The sequence below is a fragment of the Trachypithecus francoisi genome, unplaced genomic scaffold (assembly GCF_009764315.1).
Source record: "Trachypithecus francoisi isolate TF-2019V2 unplaced genomic scaffold, Tfra_2.0 Lachesis_group15, whole genome shotgun sequence".
NCBI classification, from domain to species: Eukaryota; Metazoa; Chordata; class Mammalia; order Primates; family Cercopithecidae; genus Trachypithecus; species Trachypithecus francoisi.
This window is the reverse complement of record NW_022681460.1, coordinates 22,930,444-22,947,839: the sequence shown is the minus strand read 5'-3', so window position 1 is coordinate 22,947,839 and position 17,396 is coordinate 22,930,444. Positions and strand designations below refer to the sequence as shown.

At 33.7% G+C, this 17,396-nt stretch overlaps 1 protein-coding gene across 1 annotated transcript in view; it reads left to right on the top strand.

Moving 5' to 3' along the window:
• TRDN (triadin) overlaps positions 1 to 17,396 on the top strand; it is a 431,045-nt gene that overhangs the window by 370,492 nt on the left and 43,157 nt on the right. Inside the window, exons 32-38 of the mRNA XM_033234448.1 lie at positions 839 to 883; positions 2,568 to 2,588; positions 7,549 to 7,575; positions 8,285 to 8,323; positions 12,071 to 12,106; positions 12,845 to 12,889; positions 16,476 to 16,499. Coding sequence (XP_033090339.1) covers positions 839 to 883; positions 2,568 to 2,588; positions 7,549 to 7,575; positions 8,285 to 8,323; positions 12,071 to 12,106; positions 12,845 to 12,889; positions 16,476 to 16,499 — 237 coding nt within the window. The remainder of the gene's footprint in view (positions 1 to 838; positions 884 to 2,567; positions 2,589 to 7,548; positions 7,576 to 8,284; positions 8,324 to 12,070; positions 12,107 to 12,844; positions 12,890 to 16,475; positions 16,500 to 17,396) is intronic.

The window sequence follows — 17,396 nt, the reverse complement described above, 5'->3', positions numbered from 1 at the left end:
TAAACATCAAGAACAGCTCAGAAGAACTGATCCTAGAGGTCATTAGAAGTAATACTTGGTCTGTTCCAGAGTCCTACTCAACTGACAGATATTCTCAATACCATTCAAGATATTCCACCTATATGGTTGACTTTAAATTCTACTTTTGATGAAAGAGAATGATCTCTTTAAAATTTTCAATTCAAATATTTTTCAGAGAACTAAGAGGGATGTCAATTACTCATACATTTTTATTTCATTTTGTCATATCCTAGAATAGTTGAGATTCAGCTATGAGAGTTTTAAGAAAACCTGGAAAGGGAGGGTGGTACGGGTCAATAAAAATACAAAATGTGTTACTCTCTGGAATACAACAGATATAGTTTAAATTTTCAATAAGAAACTAGTGTTCAGCAGTGCATTGCTTCTTACTGGCAAGAAGGTAGCTAGGCAGAGAGGAAAAAAGAGGAATTGGTAAAATGCCAAAGACAAATAACATCCACTAAAAATGTCCCTAAAGAATGACTCAACTTTCAGCAAATAAAACAGTATTCTTATTCTCCTCTTTGCCATATTCTATCCTCTTATACAACACAGCCCCCAAAGAGATAAAACCCTGATACTGTCTTTCAGCCAAATGTAGAAAAAAGTCTTTCCCTGGGTGTCCTGAGAATGAACCTAACCTAACCCTGTTTATAATGTGTTTTTATGGCAATATGCTTTCTTTGTTTCAAATTACATGAAAACAGCTTTGGGGCATGCCTCTTGGGTAAACTGAGGATCACTTACAAATATGTAAATAAGAAATATTTGCCGAAGAATCCACAGATTGCCAGTGAAATTTGATTTCTTTCTCTAGAAAAAGCTGAACATCAAGAAAGAGAACCTCCGTCTATAAAAACAGGTGTTTTACCATTTTTGGTTTATATTCTGTCTTAGGTTCACTATTTTTATTATATTCAAAAATTAAAGTAATGCATACAAGTGATTTTCACTGTGTTTCCTGGTAATGTGTGGTCCTGTTGTTTTGTAGTATAATCTAGTTTATCTGACCTAAGGGCAATATTGTTGTCAATCAAACATGGATTGCCAAACATGCAATAATGACAGTCAAAATTAACAAAATAGATTTGCTTTTATGATTCACAAGGTCCTTCCAAAATATTCAGTATTTCACTGTTGTCAATATTAATATAATTTACCATAATAATGAAGTTGATTAACTGTTGATAGTTTTAAAATATCCTATCAAATTACATAGGTTAAATTTCACAAATTGTGAATTTCAGCTTGATATATCCTCTTAAAAGAGAAGTTACCCCATTCTAAAAGTTAGCTTAATTATTTTAAAATGTCATTCAGTTTTTACAATATGTAATACTTCACGTGGTTCAAACACTGAGGCACATAGGAAGCTAACTGCAAAAATCTCTCTCTCTTTTTTTAAATTCTACCAGTTCTCATTTCAAAAATATCTGATAATTTCCATGGGTAATCACTGTTATTTCCTAATGTATCCTTCTAGCATTATCTATCTACCTGTACAAATATATATATATATAAATATATGCCTCTTTTGTTTTTCTTACACAAATATTGACATGCCATAAATTATCCTGTCATTAACTTTGTCTATTTCAGAATATATCTTGAAACTTTTTTTATATCAGCACATAAAATATTTTATAAAAACACTATTTTATTGTATATTTGTACACAGTTTACTTAATTAGACTCTAATTGACATATGTTAAAGTTGTTTTAAAGATCTCCCTTAATTTAATTAACAATATGTCTAGTTTTTTTACTTTTATGGGAAAAATTCTTTAAAGTATATTTTTTTTTTTAGTAATAGGGTATATTAAATGTAATTTGTATAGATATTCCTAATTGCTTTCTACAAAAATGTATCAATTTGTATTCCCTCCATTAACATATTAGTTATTTGACTTAACTTTAGATGATTCAAACTTGCAATCATAGCTAAATCTTTTCTACTATTTATGAAGAAATAGAACTTTAGATGCAAGATTACATAGTTAATGCTTTTAGTTAATATATTTTAGAACACATGTTATATTGGAATAAAATAGAATGTCTTTACGATTTTTTTTACCTACCACCCATTCATTCTTGAGATTTTATAAAGGAGCCTTATTGTTCAACATACTGGATTGGGAGAGTTGGTATAAATTAATATTAATAATTAATATTGTGAGTATAAATTAATATTAAAATGTATTCTAAAAGGATTGTGGCAGAATATATATTTTGTGTCATTTCAGAAACAGTAAGAAGTTCATATTTTTGTGAGCATTCATTAATATTATATCAAATCAAATATGAGATTTACAGGAATAAAAAAGAGACCAAAAAAGATTCCACACTTTCAGGCTTTACTGTTCTGTGGGAAACTCTTTGGGAGAATGATTTAAAAATCACTAAAAATGCATCCCCTACTGTTCATTGTTGATATATTTAGTCTTATTTTTACTGTAAAAAGCAAAAATGGGAAATATAAAGGGCTGATATATCACCAATAGATAGAAAATTATCACTCATTTTCTTTTTTCTTTTTTCCTTTTTAGACAAACCAAAACCAACTCCAAGTAAGTGTACCATTTTAGCATTTTAAGAATGTCCTATTTCATTGTTTTAATTTCACAATTTATTTGAGTTGTATATGGAGTTTAAAATGTATAGTGTGTTTGTTAACGTAATAGTCGTTATACTATTATCATATAAGTGAGTCTGGTTGACAAAGGATATTGTGTGTACAGGCATACCTTGGAGACAAAAAGCACAACCAAAGGAAAATGGGGAGAGCAAGAAGCCATAGACCAATAAGCGCATGAAGGGATGTTTAGTAACTCAAAAAATGCAATTCAAGGAAAATTAGATGTCATTGTACTGGCATAACTTGGGTGTATTGCAGGTTTCATTCAGACCACCACAATAAATCACACAATTTTTAGTTTTCCCAGTGCACAGAAAAGTTATGTTTACACTATAGTCTATTAAGTGTGCAAGAGGATTATGACTAAAAAATGTACATAGCTTAATTTAAAAGTATTTTGCTGCTAAAAATGTTAGTGATCATCTGAACCTTCAGCAAGTTGTAATACTTTTAGTGGTGAAAGGTATTGTCTCGATGTTCATGGGTGCTGATTGATGAAGGTGGTGGTTTCTGAAGGTTAGGGTAGCTGTAGTAATTTCGGAAAATAAGACAACAATAAAGTTTGGCACATTGACTCTTTCACAGAAGATTTCTCTGTAGTTCATATGGCTATTTGACAGCATTTTACTCACAGTAGAACTTCTTTCAAAATTGGAGTCAATTATCTCAAACTTGGCTTCTGCTTTATCAACTAAGTTTACAGAATATTCTAAATCCTTTGTTGTGATTTCGACTATGTTCATGTCTTCACCAGGAGTAGTTTCCATCTCAAGTATCCACTTTCTTTTCTCATCCATGATAAATAACTCTTCGTCTGTTCAAGTTTGATCATGAAGTTGAAGCAATTCAGTCACCACTTCTAGTTATTTTGTTGCTTCCACTACATCTGCAGTTACTTCTACTGAATCCTTGAAGCTCTCAAAGTCATTCATAAGAGTTGGAATCAATTTCTTTCAAACTCTTATTGGTACTGACATTTGGACTCCCTCTCATGAGTCAAAAATGTTCTTAATGGCATCTAGAGAGGTGATTCCTTTCCAGAAGACTTTCAATCTACTTTGCACAGGTTCATTAGATGAGTCACTATATATGACACCTACAGCCTTATGAAATGTATTTATTAAGTTATAAGACTTGAATGTCAAAATTACTCCTTGGTCTCATGGGCTACAGAATGGATGCTGTCTTCACAGGCATGAAAACAATATTAATCTCCTTGTACAACTCCATTAGAGCTCTTGATTGACCAGGTGCATTGTCAATGAGCCATAATATTTGAAAGGAATCTTTTTTCTTAGCATTACGGCATTAGGTCTCAACAATGGGCTTAAAACTGTCCGTAAATCATGCTGTAAATGGATGTGCTGTCATCTAGATTTTGTTATTCCAGTGATACACCACAGGCAGAGTAGATTTAGTGTAATTCTTAAAGGACCTAGAATTTTCAGAATGGTCAATAAGCATTGGCTTCAACTTCAAGTCACCAGCTTCATTAACCTCCAACAAGAGAATCGGTGTCTTTTGAAGATTGGGAGTCAGATATTGACTTTTCTCTCTAGCTATGAAAATTCTAGGTGACATTTTCTTTCAATAAAAGGCTATTTGTTAAGTTGTTGTTGTTGTTCGTTTAAAGACAGGGTCTCACTCTGTCACCAGGCTGGAGTACAGTGGGGGATCATAGCTCACTACAGCCTCAAATTCCTGGGCTCAAGTGATCCTCCCTAGAAGGTTATTTTGTCTACGTTGAAAGCTTATTGTGGCCGGGCGCGGTGGCTCAAGCCTGTAATCCCAGCACTTTGGGAGGCCGAGGCGGGCGGATCACGAGGTCAGGAGATCGAGACCCTCCTGGCTAACACGGTGAAACCCCGTCTCTACTAAAAATACAAAAAACTAGCCGGGCGCGGTGGCGGGCGCCTGTAGTCCCAGCTACTCGGAGGCTGAGGCGGGAGAATGGCAGGAACCCGGGAGGCGGAGCTTGCAGTGAGCCGAGATCGCACCACTGCACTCCAGCCTGGGCGACACAGCGAGACTCCGTCTCAAAAAAAAAAAAAAAAAAGCTTATTGTTTATTGTAGCCACCTTGGTCAATTATCTTAGCTAGATCTGGATAACTTTCTGCAGCTTCTAAATCAGCATTTGCTGTTTCACATTGCACTTTTACGTTATGCAGGTGGCTTCATTCCTTAAATTTCATGAACCAACCTCTGCTAGCTTCCAACTTGCCTTCTGCAGCTTCCTCACTTCTCTCAGCCTTCATAGAATTGAAGAGAGTTAGGGCCTTGCTATAGATTAGGTTTTGGCTTAAGGGAAGGTTGTAGCTGTTTTGATCTTCTATTCAGCCCACTAAAACTTTCTTTGTCTCCGCAATAAGGCTGTTTCCCTTTGTTAGCATTTATGTCTTCACTGGAGTAACATTTAATTTCCTTCAGGAACATTTTCTTTGCATTCACAGCTTGGCTAACTCTTTGGTACGTGAGGCCTCACTTTCAGCCTATCCCAGCTTTCAACATGCCTTTCTCACTAAACTTAATCATTTATAGTTTTTGGTTTAAAGTGAGTGATGTGCAAGTCTTTCTTTCTTGTCAATACTTAAGAGGCCATTTTAGGTTCCTGACTGGTCTAATTTCAAAGCTATTGACTCTCAGGAAATAGAGGACTAAAGGAAAGTGAGAGGGACTGGTGAATGGCAGTCTGAATACACACATTAATTAAGTTTTACCACCTTATATGGGTGTGGTGTGTGGCACACCAAAACAATTACAATAGTAATATCAAAAATCACTGATCACAGACAACCATACAGATATAATAATAATGAAAAATTTGAAATATTGTGAGAATCACCAAAATGAGACAGAAATGAGAAGGAAGCAAATGCCATTGGAAAAATTACACCAATAGGCTTAATCATATGGGGTTGCCACAAATTTTTAACTTGTAAAAAATGTGATACCTGAGAATTGCAATTAAGTGAAGCACAATAAAATGAGTAGGCTTGTATTCCACTTATTAATTCTTGAACATGTATTTATTGAGCACCTATTAGGTATATGATACTGGACCAGGATGTATGAGGGAATGCCTATCTTGTTTTCTGTTGATGTACCTGGTTTGCTAACACATTCACCATGATAACTAATACCTGTGCAAAGAACAAAACAAAACAACAACAAAAAAACCCCAGTAATTGCATCTCTCTCATCTACTTTCAATTGTTTGTTTAGATGTATTGAATAAACACAATATGAAGAACCCTTTAACAGTTATTGTGTGGGTTAAGAAAAATTAAGAGCACATGTGTCCTCAATTTATTTAATGTTAACATATTAACTTTTTATTTTCTAATTTTTTTAAAGCCCTGAGGTACATTTTATTTTGTAATTCAAAATCACTGAGGTTTCCTGGACATTTTAATCAATAATAAAAATGCAACAGTAAACAATAAAACTGTTTATTTAATCCTATTAGAATACTCAGACAGTAAACTGGATTAAAAATTGGGTACTTCAATCCAAAGTGTATCTGGATATTGTATTTATATGTTTTCATACCCAAAACTAGCCTGTCTTCTTGACAACACATGACAGATTACTTAATAATGCAGCTACAGTTTACTTCATAATGGATTCAATGCCAATTTTAAACATTAAGTACAGCCTTGAGGATGGAGAAATTCTCTAGTATAGTTTGTATTATTGCTACTCATGTGAATACTAGTACCAAAATTAAGGGTTGAAAGCCAAAACTAGAATGCTAATATGAAACATCATTATAAAGCCATTTAAAAATACTATATTTTCATGTAATATTATGTGTTGTATACCTTCACTGTTAAAAAATATTTTATTTTTTTGAATTTTGAAAGTAGCTACCCAAAATAGTTATGTAAGACTAATAAAACTGATATCACGTTTATAGAAAACATTGACATTTTACGAGAGATATTTCTTAAACTATCAGAGAATTTTTATTTTCTGGAAATGTTATTATTTGAAATTATTTGTGATACAAAGTTTTTTTAAAAAACACTTGCCAGGTTATACTTAGAAATATTAATCTGTAAATTTACTGAAGGAACAAGAAGAAAGCATGGTTCTGTATGAGCATAGGCAAAAGGCAAATACAATTTTATGTCTTCTATCACTTATCAGACTGTAATCAACATGAACTGAGTTTGTTTTTGTTATACTTTTAATCTCATCCCATGACCACACTCAACTGCATTTCTGACGGCATCTTATAAATGAAGCTGCTTTAATAAATATTATATGAATGAATGTTTGCATGCATCAATAAAGATTAAAAATTTGTGTAACAGATTTATAATTTGTAATTAATAAAACCAGCCATAGAATTTAGAATTGATTAATTATATCATGTATGTTTTTCAATTTTTTACATTTCATTTTATTTTATTTTTAACTTGATAGGTACTTAGAAGTTGATATATTTATGGGTACATGAAATATTTTGATATAGGCAAGTAAATGGGGTATCCATCACATCAGCATTTATCATATTTTTTGTGTTACAAACATTCTAATATTTTAGTTATTTTAAAATGCACACTAAATTATTGTCGACTATAATCATCCTGTTGTTCTATCAAGTACTAGATCTTATTTATTCTATCTAACCTATTCTATATTTAAATATACCATTTTAGATTAATTGAATATTTGTTCTATTTTTAAAATAGATGTCTAGTTATAGTTATCAGAAATATTAAGCATCAGTACATTTCCTTGCCATTTTGAGTATATGTGCCTATTGTAATTTGGGAGGAAATATCAGAAGATAAGTTTCAATTGTCTGCTACTGAATAAAAACCTATACTTTTTCTTTTTTTTTTTTTCCTTTATTTCTACATTCCTTTTTTTTTTTTTTTTTAAGGAGCAACATCAGAAGTCACAGAATCAGGTAAATATTTACTTTTTCAGAGGAGATAAGCTAGAGTTGTGGAAATGGTATGTAAATTTAAGTTTCTAGCTGTGCAACATTTAGGAAATCCCTTAGGTCCTCAAATTCCAGATATTCTGTTCTACAGAACAGCATAATGACTTCCCAACAGGCTTGTTGTAAGGAGTAAATGATGCAATATGTCCATTTTTACCACATACAAACTTATAAGCCACCGATTAAATATTGTTTTTCTTCTCACTTTTGTCTAAAAGGTGTAGCAAGAAAATTATCAATTTACCAAGACTGCTTTGAAAACTGGATCCATATTTTGCTTAGAAATATTATGTTACATTTTTATTGCTTTAATTCATTAGTTTACTTACGAATCCATCATGCCAGGCAAATTCTTATTTCCTAAAGGTAAACATTTAACATGCAGTTTTTCCTGTTGTTTCTAGTTTAAACTTTTAACAAAGGCATGGCTTATTCTAGCTTCTCTTCAAAGCATAAAAGAAAAGGGGAGGAGGTGGGCAAGAGGGTCATATCTGTAAGTAAACCGAGCTACTCAGGAGGGTGAGGAGGGATGATCCCTTGAGCCCAGGAATTTGAGGGTATATAGAAAGACTCTGTTTCAAAAAATGAAGAAGAGGAGTAGGAGGAGGAAAAGGAGGAGGAAGAAATTCATGTTTTTTAAAATGATGATTTCTTGTCCCCCCGCCCCACCCAGGGAAGAAGAAAACTGAAATATCTGAAAAAGAAAGGAAAGGTAAAGCTGACATTTTAAGATATATACATCAAAGTAGCCATATAAACAGGAACAAAAATACAAAATTATACAGATTACATGATTTAAAAATAGTTGATGAAAACGAAGACACTGATTTTATAGCACATATCATAATTATAGTTCATCATGCAAAACATATAGGTATTGCATTTTTATTAAATATCTAAAAGGATCAGGAGTGTAAAGCCAAAAGCAGACTCTACCTGTTACTACTAAATTAAAGCTACAGACTTCTTTTCATATTACTACTGAACTGTGAAAACTGCCTACACAAAATTCATTTCCTCATCTTAAGAAGACTTGTTAATAAATATATTACTCTTATACAGAGAAAGTGGGAAAGATCTAAAATCAATACCCTAACATCACAATGAAAAGAACTACAGAAGCAAGAGCAAACAAATTCAAAAGCTAGCAGAAGACAATAAATAACTAAGATCAGAGCAGAACTGAAGGAGTGAAAGACACAAAAAACCCTGTAAAAAAATCAGTGAATCCAAGAGTTGTTTTTCTGAAAAGATTAACAAAATAGATATACCTTTAACCAGACTAATAAAGAATAAAAGAGAGAAGAATCAAATAGACACAGTAAAAAATGATAAAGCAGATATCACCACTGATTCCACAGAAATACAAACTACCATCAGAGAATACTATAAACACCTCTACGTAAATAAACTAGAAAATCTAGAAGAAATGGATAAATTTCTGGATACACACACCCTCCCAGAACTGAACCAGAAGACGTCGAATCCCTGAATAGAACAATAACAAGTTCTGAAATTGAGGCAGTAATTAATAGCCTACCAACCAACCAAAAAAAAAAAAAAAAAAAAAAGCCCAGGACCAGACAGATTCACAGACAAATTCTACATTCTACTAGAGGTACAAAGAGGAGCAGGTACCATTCCTTCTAAAATGATTTCAAACAATACAAAAAGAGGGACTCCTCTTAACTCATTTTATGAGGCCAGCACCATCCTGATACCAAAACCTAGCAGAGACATAACAAAAAAAGAAAATTTCAGGCCAATATTCTTGATGACCATTGATGCGAAAATCCTCAATAAAATTCTGGCAATACGAATCCAGCAGCACATTAAACAGTTTATCCACCACAATCAAGTCAGCTTCATCCCTGAGATGCAACGTTGGTTCAACATACACATATCAATAAATGTAATCCATCACATAAACAGAACCAATGACAAAAAACACATGATTATGTCAATAGATACAGAAAAGGCCTTTGGCAAAATTCAACATCCCTTCATGCTAAAAACACTCAATAAACTAGGCATTGATGGAATTTTTATCAAAATAATAAGAGCTTCTTGTGACAAACCCACATCCAATAGCATACTGAATGGGAAAAAGCTGGAAGCATTCCCTTTGAAACCCAACAAAAGACAAGGATGCCCTCTCTCACCACTCCTATTCAACATAGTATTGGAAGTTCCGGCCAGAGCAATCAGGCAAGAGAAAGAAATAAAAGTATTGAAATAGGAAGAGAGGAAGCCAAATTGTCACTGTTTGCAGATGACATAATTGTATATTTAGAAAATCCCATCGTCACAGCCCCAAAACTCCTTGAGCTGATAAGCAGCTTCAGCAAAGTCTCAGGATACAAACTCAATGTGCAAAAATCACAAGCATTCTTATACACCAATAATAGACAAACAGAGAGCCAAATCATGAGTGAACTCCCATTCACAATTGCTACAAAGAGAATAAAATACCTAGCAATACAACTTACAAGGGATGTGAAGAACCTTTTCAATGAAAACTACAAAACACTGCTCAAGGAAATAAGAGAGGACACAAACAAATGGAAAAACACTCCATGCTCATGGATAGGTAGAATCAATATCATGAAGATGGCCATACTGCCTAAAGTAATTTATAGATTCAACGCTGTTGCCATAAAGCTACCATTTACTTTCTTCACAGAATTAGAAAAAAAACTACTTTAAATTTCATATAGAACCAAAAAAGAGTCCACATACCCAAGACAATCCTAAGCAAAAAGAACAAAGCTGGAGGCATCACACTATCTGACTTCAAACTATACTACAAGGCTACAGGAACCAAAACAGCATGGTACTGGTACCAAAACAGAAATAGACCAATGAGAACAGAGGCCTCAGAAATAACAGCACACATCTACAACCATCTGATCTTTGACAAACTTGACAAAAACAAGCTATGGGGAAAGTGAGGATTCACTGTTTAATAAATGGTGTTGGGAAAATTGGCTTGCCATATGCAGAAAACAGAAACTGGACACCTTCCTTATGCCTTATACAAAAATTAACTCAAGATGCATTAAAGATTTAAACGTGCTGGACATGGTTGCTTATGCTTGTAATCCCAGTACTTTGGGAGGCTGGGGTGGGCAGATCACGAGGTCAAGAGATCGAGACCATCCTGGTCAACATGCTGAAACTCTGTCTCTACTAAAAATACAAAAATTAGCCTGGCATGGTGGCATACGCCAGTGGTCCAGCTACTTGGGAGGCTGAGGCAGGAGAATCGCTTGAACCTGAGAGGCAGAGGTTGCGGTGAGCCAAGATCGTGCCACTGCACTCTAGCTTGGTGCCAGAGTGAGACTCTGTCTAAAAAATAAAAAATAAAATAAAAAAGAAAGCAAAGAAAAAGATTTAAATGTAAGACCTAAAACCATAAAAACCCTAGAAGAAAACCTAGGGAATACCATTCAGGACATAGGCATGGGCAAAGACTTCATGACTTAAACACCTAAAGCATTTGCAACAAAAGCCCAAATTAACAAATGGTATCTAATTAAACTAAAGAGCTTCTGCACAGCAAAAGGAACTATCATTAGAGTGAACAGGCAACTTACAGCATGGGTGAAAAATTTTGCAATCTATTTATATGACAAAGGGATAATATCTGGAATCTAAAAGGAACTTAAAGAAATTTACAAGAAAAAAACACACAACCCCATCAAAAAGTGGACGAAGGATATGAACAGACACTTTGCAAAAGAAGGCAAACGTATTTAAAAAAGTTCATCATCACCAGTCATTAGAGAAATGCAAATCAAAACCACAATGAAATACCATCTCACACCAGTTAGAATGACAATCATTAAAAAGTCAGAAAACAACAGATGCTGGAAATGATGTGGAGAAATAGGAATGCTTTTACAATGTTGGTGAGAGTGTAAATTAGTTCAACCATTGCAGAAGACAGTATGGCAGTTCCTCAAGGATCTAGAACCAGAAATAGCATGTGACCAATGCTTGGAAGCAACCCACGTGTCCATCAGTGACAGACTGGATAAAGAAAATATGGCACATATGCACCATGGAATACTATGCAGCCATAAAAAAGAATGAGTTTATGTCCTTTGCAGGGACATGGGTGAAGCTGGAAACCATCATTCTCAGCAAACTAACATGGAACTGAAAACCAAACACTGCATATTCTCACTCATAAGTGGGAGTTGAGCAATGAGAACATATGGGCACAGGGAGGGGAACATCACACCCTGGGGCCTCTCTGGGAGTGGGGGTTAAGGGAAGGGATAGCATTAGGAGAGGTACCTAATGTAGACGACGGGTTGATGGATGCAGCAAACCACCATGACACATGTACACCTATTTAAAATCCTGCATGTTCTTCACGTGTATCTCAGAACTTAAAGTATAATTAAAAATAAAAAAGTAAATCAATTACCCTGTTACTATTTCTTCTACACAGAAAAAGCAGACATGAAGCATCTTAAAGAAGAAAAAGGTAATTTTTTAAAAGAATAAAAAAATCGAATGCAAAGTCCTGAAGCTAAAATATTTTAAGTCAAAATGTATTTATACCATATAAAAAAAATTTTAAAAATGTATGTGATGAGTGCTAGCATGAGTAAAAGAAGAAATGTGGTAATTGGTGGATATCTACTAACAGCAGTGTCAAAGAAGCAATGGATGTAAGCCAACCCACGCAAATAAGCATTGATTTGTTCTGCCACTGATGAGCAAGGTATAAAATGAATCGCAGTGTTGCCATTTTTCTTAGCATTGGGTTTATATATTTAGAAAACTACACCATATAATATGACAATTACTGATTTGAGTGTAATTATCATAAAGCTTACAAAGGTCTTAATTATCAAAGAGATAGTTTATTAGATCAGTAGGAAAGCATTCTTAGGCATATCAGAATTATTGTCAATGACAAAATAACTCATTTTGTTTATCTCCAAATCCAGTTAATCAGAATGACCCATTTTTCATAGATTCTAGTTAATTTTGTTCCTACATTCATGTTATACCTCTGTTTATAAAACAATGTCTAGTGCTAACATTTATTTTTGTTAGATACCAGTTAGATAGAAAAAATTTTTGAAAACCACCTTGAGAAACTGTTTATAACACTTAAATTATCTTCATTCTTTAAAGCTCAGCATTGATGTGAGACAATTTTTATGGAAATTTACTTTAAAAATTTAATTTTAATTTACATTTTCCTTATTAACAGTCTCAACAAGAAAAGAAAGTCTTCAATTACACAATATGACAAAAGGTAATCTTTAATTACATAAGTACTATGTTGGTATGAAAATATCTGAATTATTTTGTTGCTTAATATTAATATTAAATTATCTTGAAACAAAGAAATCTAAAAGATACAAACTTCTCTTAAGAGCAGAGTAAGTGGACAGGTAGAAAATCTAGCAGAAGGCTTACATTTCAATAGAAAATTAAAAATGTGAAGAAATTAGAACTATCGGCAACATTAACATGAACAAAATATTCTGTTACACACCAGAAGAAAAAGTTCTCAATTACAAAAGACTTTTTTAGCATGAACAATGCCAAAAGTAATATGGTAGTCAAAATAAATATTACTTGGATTTATTTTATCTATGATTAAATAACATATAGTTAAGATCATGATTTTTTTTTATTACTTATAAATTAGACCTTTAGGCCGGGCGCGGTGGCTCAAGCCTGCAATCCCAGCACTTTGGGAGGCCGAGACGGGCGGATCACGAGGTCAGGAGATGGAGACCATCCTGGCTAACACGGTGAAACCCCCGTCTCTACTAAAAACTGCGAAAAACTAGCCGGGTGAGGTGGCGGGCGCCTGTAGTCCCAGCTACCCGGGAGGCTGAGGCAGGAGAATGACGTGAACCCGGGAGGCGGAGCTTGCAGTGAGCTGAGATCCGGCCACAGCACTCCAGCCCGGGTGACAGAGCGAGACTCCGTCTCAAAAAATAAATAAATAAATAAATAAATAAATAAGACCTTTAAATTAATTCAACCTAGACACAAAATAGGAAATGCCAGCATGCACAATGGAGACATTTGTTTCTTAAAAAGAGAATGATCTATTTTGCTGATATTATTATCATAAAACTATAAATAAGGTTTATACTAAATTATGTAGCCTTGGCAACATAATTTTAGGCAAATTCAATTACTTTAAAAAAGTGCTTTAAATTCTGAGTTGCTAGGTAAACATAACATAACTGAGACAACTATTTCCATTCATAGCAAATACATAGATCTCTAGTAGGCGGAGAGAAAGCTTTGTTTTTCACTGACTCCCTTTTACTGCTCACTGTGGTGTGTATCCCTGAAATGACTAGATATATCTAGACATACCACTTACACATAAAATTATTAATGTATTCATAATTATCACTAATATTAAGAGGTAAAACTTTCAATAAAAAGGAAAATTACATCTGTAGAATAATATAAGGACACAATTTTTATATTGAAACAGTCTTTTAAATATTGTTTAATATCCTTTGAGATAATCAGCCAGAATGATGAGAAAAATAAATTAATTAGAAAATGTATGGTAATACATTTTCCTATTGTTAGTTTACTTAATCCTTAGGAAAGCCCACTTATCATGCCCAATTTGAAGATGAGATAAGTGCAATGTAAGAAAATCTGACATATCAAGAGCATTTATATGGTACAGACAAGATTTGGCTCCAAGTTTGTTATGTTTCCAAACACTATAATGGTTAAGGCCATCTATTCACACTTCAGTTTTTTTTTTTTTTTTTTTTTTTGAGACGGAGTCTCGCTCTGTCACCCAGGCTGGAGTGCAGTGGCCGGATCTCAGCTCACTGCAAGCTCCGCCTCCCGGGTTCACGCCACTCTCCTGCCTCAGCCTCCCGAGTAGCTGGGACTACAGGCGCCGCCACCTCGCCCGGCTAGTTTTTTGTATTTTTAGTAGAGTCGGGGTTTCACCGTGTTAGCCAGGATGGTCTCGATCTCCTGACCTCGTGATCCGCCCGTCTCGGCCTCCCAAAGTGCTGGGATTACAGGCTTGAGCCACCGCGCCCAGCCCACACTTCAGTATTCTATTATGCTGCTGCAAACACAAGAGAAAGTTTTCTGCCAATCAGAGCAGCCCAAGGATAGAGTATATCCCACTTTGCCCCCAAGGGAGTGATGTATTGGAGTGATGATTTGAGGAAACCTCTGTAACTCAGCTGTACAAGGGATTCAGACTTCTGATTCAGATTTCTTACTCTGTTCTGTGAATCTATCATTTTAAAGTCTTCATATTGTGTTTACATACAAAAGCACAAGTCCAACGCAGAGATCATTGAGAGCAAGCATATTCTTATTCATTCCTTCATTTAACAGTTCATTATGTATCAGTGAAAGTCTATTTTTTCCCTAAATTTCTACCTTCCTAACTAATGCTAGTATTTTTAAAGAAAAAAATAATAACATGTTAGTCTTAGTGGTTTTCCAAATTATTTATTTTATAATTTTATGCATGAAGCATAGTACTGTAGTGATACAGAAAATATCTATCCAAGCTGAAAATGTTTTTAATAGGAATAACCTAATTTTAATAAAATTTTAATCCTGAGGTTTATGTTAGAAACTCTACAAATCTCACAATAAACCATATAATACAGATTGCTTAAAAGTTATATTTTCTAGCCTGGCTCTTTAAATGAGACTAATATTAGAATGGAAATGTTACTAGTCTTTTTCAAGAAGTTAGAATGTCTGCTCTAGTATTTGGGATAATAATTTCACCTTAGTTATTTTGTCCTACATACAGCTTAATAAGAAAGCACATTTCTTTGAAAAATAATAACCTCTCATTGAAATAAATAAATTATTATGAAAAAGTAAACTTACTTACTTTGCATGTTGTTTTTTAAGATTTATTTTATAGTCTGGTAATTATCTTATTTTTTGAAAGAAAAATAATTCTAAATGATATATTTCATGAAGTCTGGGAATTTTTTTTTTTTTTTTTTTTTTTTGTTGAGACGGAGTCTTGCTCTGTCGCCCAGGCTGGAGTGCAGTGGCCGGATCTCAGCTCACTGCAAGCTCCGCCTCCCGGGTTTACGCCATTCTCCTGCCTCAGCCACCCGAGTAGCTGGGACTACAGGCGCCCGCCACCTCGCCCGGCTAGTTTTTTGTATTTTTAGTAGAGACGGGGTTTCACTGTGTTCGCCAGGATGGTCTCGATCTCCTGACCTCGTGATCCGCCCGTCTCGGCCTCCCAAAGTGCTGGGATTACAGGCTTGAGCCACCGCGCCCGGCCGAAGTCTGGGAATTTTAAAGAAAATATTTAGCTGTTACAAAATACAAAGTAATTTTATTCAAGTTAGGTATAATAATAGTTGAGCCAAAACTCTTAATTTTACAAAGATCCTGATTTTAGTAAGAATATTTAAAAAGCATAAATATTTTGTGACACTTTGATGAATAGCTTTTTTGATAGCTGACATATTTTCTTAGATAAAATAGATGAAACAAGATAGTCAAAGAATCAGCCAGGCATGGTAGCTCACACCTGTAATGCCAGCTACTTGGGAGGCAGAGGGGGGAGGATTGCTTGAGCACAGGAATTTGAGGCTGCAGTGAGCTATGACTGTACCACTTCATGTCACCTTGGGCAACTGAGACCCCATCTCTAAATAAAAATTTTAAAAAATTAAAAATTATGATAAAACAAAGACTCATGTTGACAGGCAATAGAGGACTGTATTTCTTCATTGATTCTTAAATAATAAGCAAGAAACAAAATAATTAGATATTTTTATAAAGTCCACTGATTTATAATTTCCTTGCATTTTATCTCAGTTAAACAAAACTTATTTATATTCTCTTTTTAGCAGAAAAACCTGCAAGAGTATCAAGTGAGTACAGTTTGTATTAATGCCAAGTTCTCTTTGATACATAGTATCAATTTCAAGATGAGATTAATCAAATATTTATATTTTTGATGTGTTCAGTTTTAGTTTATTCTAAACTAAATCCTCTGACAGGAATGTATTAGCTTTTATTGCTACTTATGTTGAAACTTAAAAAAAAGAACTATGCTATTTGAAATTACAACTTGTAACAGAAATACCTTATTATTTTCTCAAGCCTGAAAATAAAAGTGATTTCCATTTAAATAAATAAATACTTTCAGTGATTAAAGTCAAGTGAAATAAAATAATTTTGTATCTGCCTTAAACTGTCAATCACTAGAAATTTATTAAAGACCACATATGGTTGAAAAGGGATGCTTTTGCTGCTGTTTTCTAATGTTCATTAACCTAAATAAAATTGTATACCTCAGAAACCTAAACTGTAATTTAATTGTATAGCTATAATTTAACTGTAAACCTAAATTGTAATATAATTGTATATCTAAGAAATCTAAATATAACTGTATATTTAAGAAAAGCATCATAGTTAGGAATGGATGTATCTTCTGTAGTATAAACCACAGCTCCCAGAATAGATTCTCTAGAATATCAGGATCCAGGTATAGATAGAAATTCTCTGTATATAGGATATAACTGTAAATATTCTTACAAGTTCCTGAAATTCAAGAAAATAACAATTTACCCTTTTTTACTTCCATATTTATAAAAAAGTTATTCTAAATAAGTGCCACCCAACGCAGATATAAAATGTGACATATATGTAATTTTAATTTTCTAGTTGACACGAAATAAGTGAAAATAATTTTAGTAATATTTTATTTATGTAACTTATTTTATACACATATTTCAATATATAATCAATATAGAAATGTATTTATC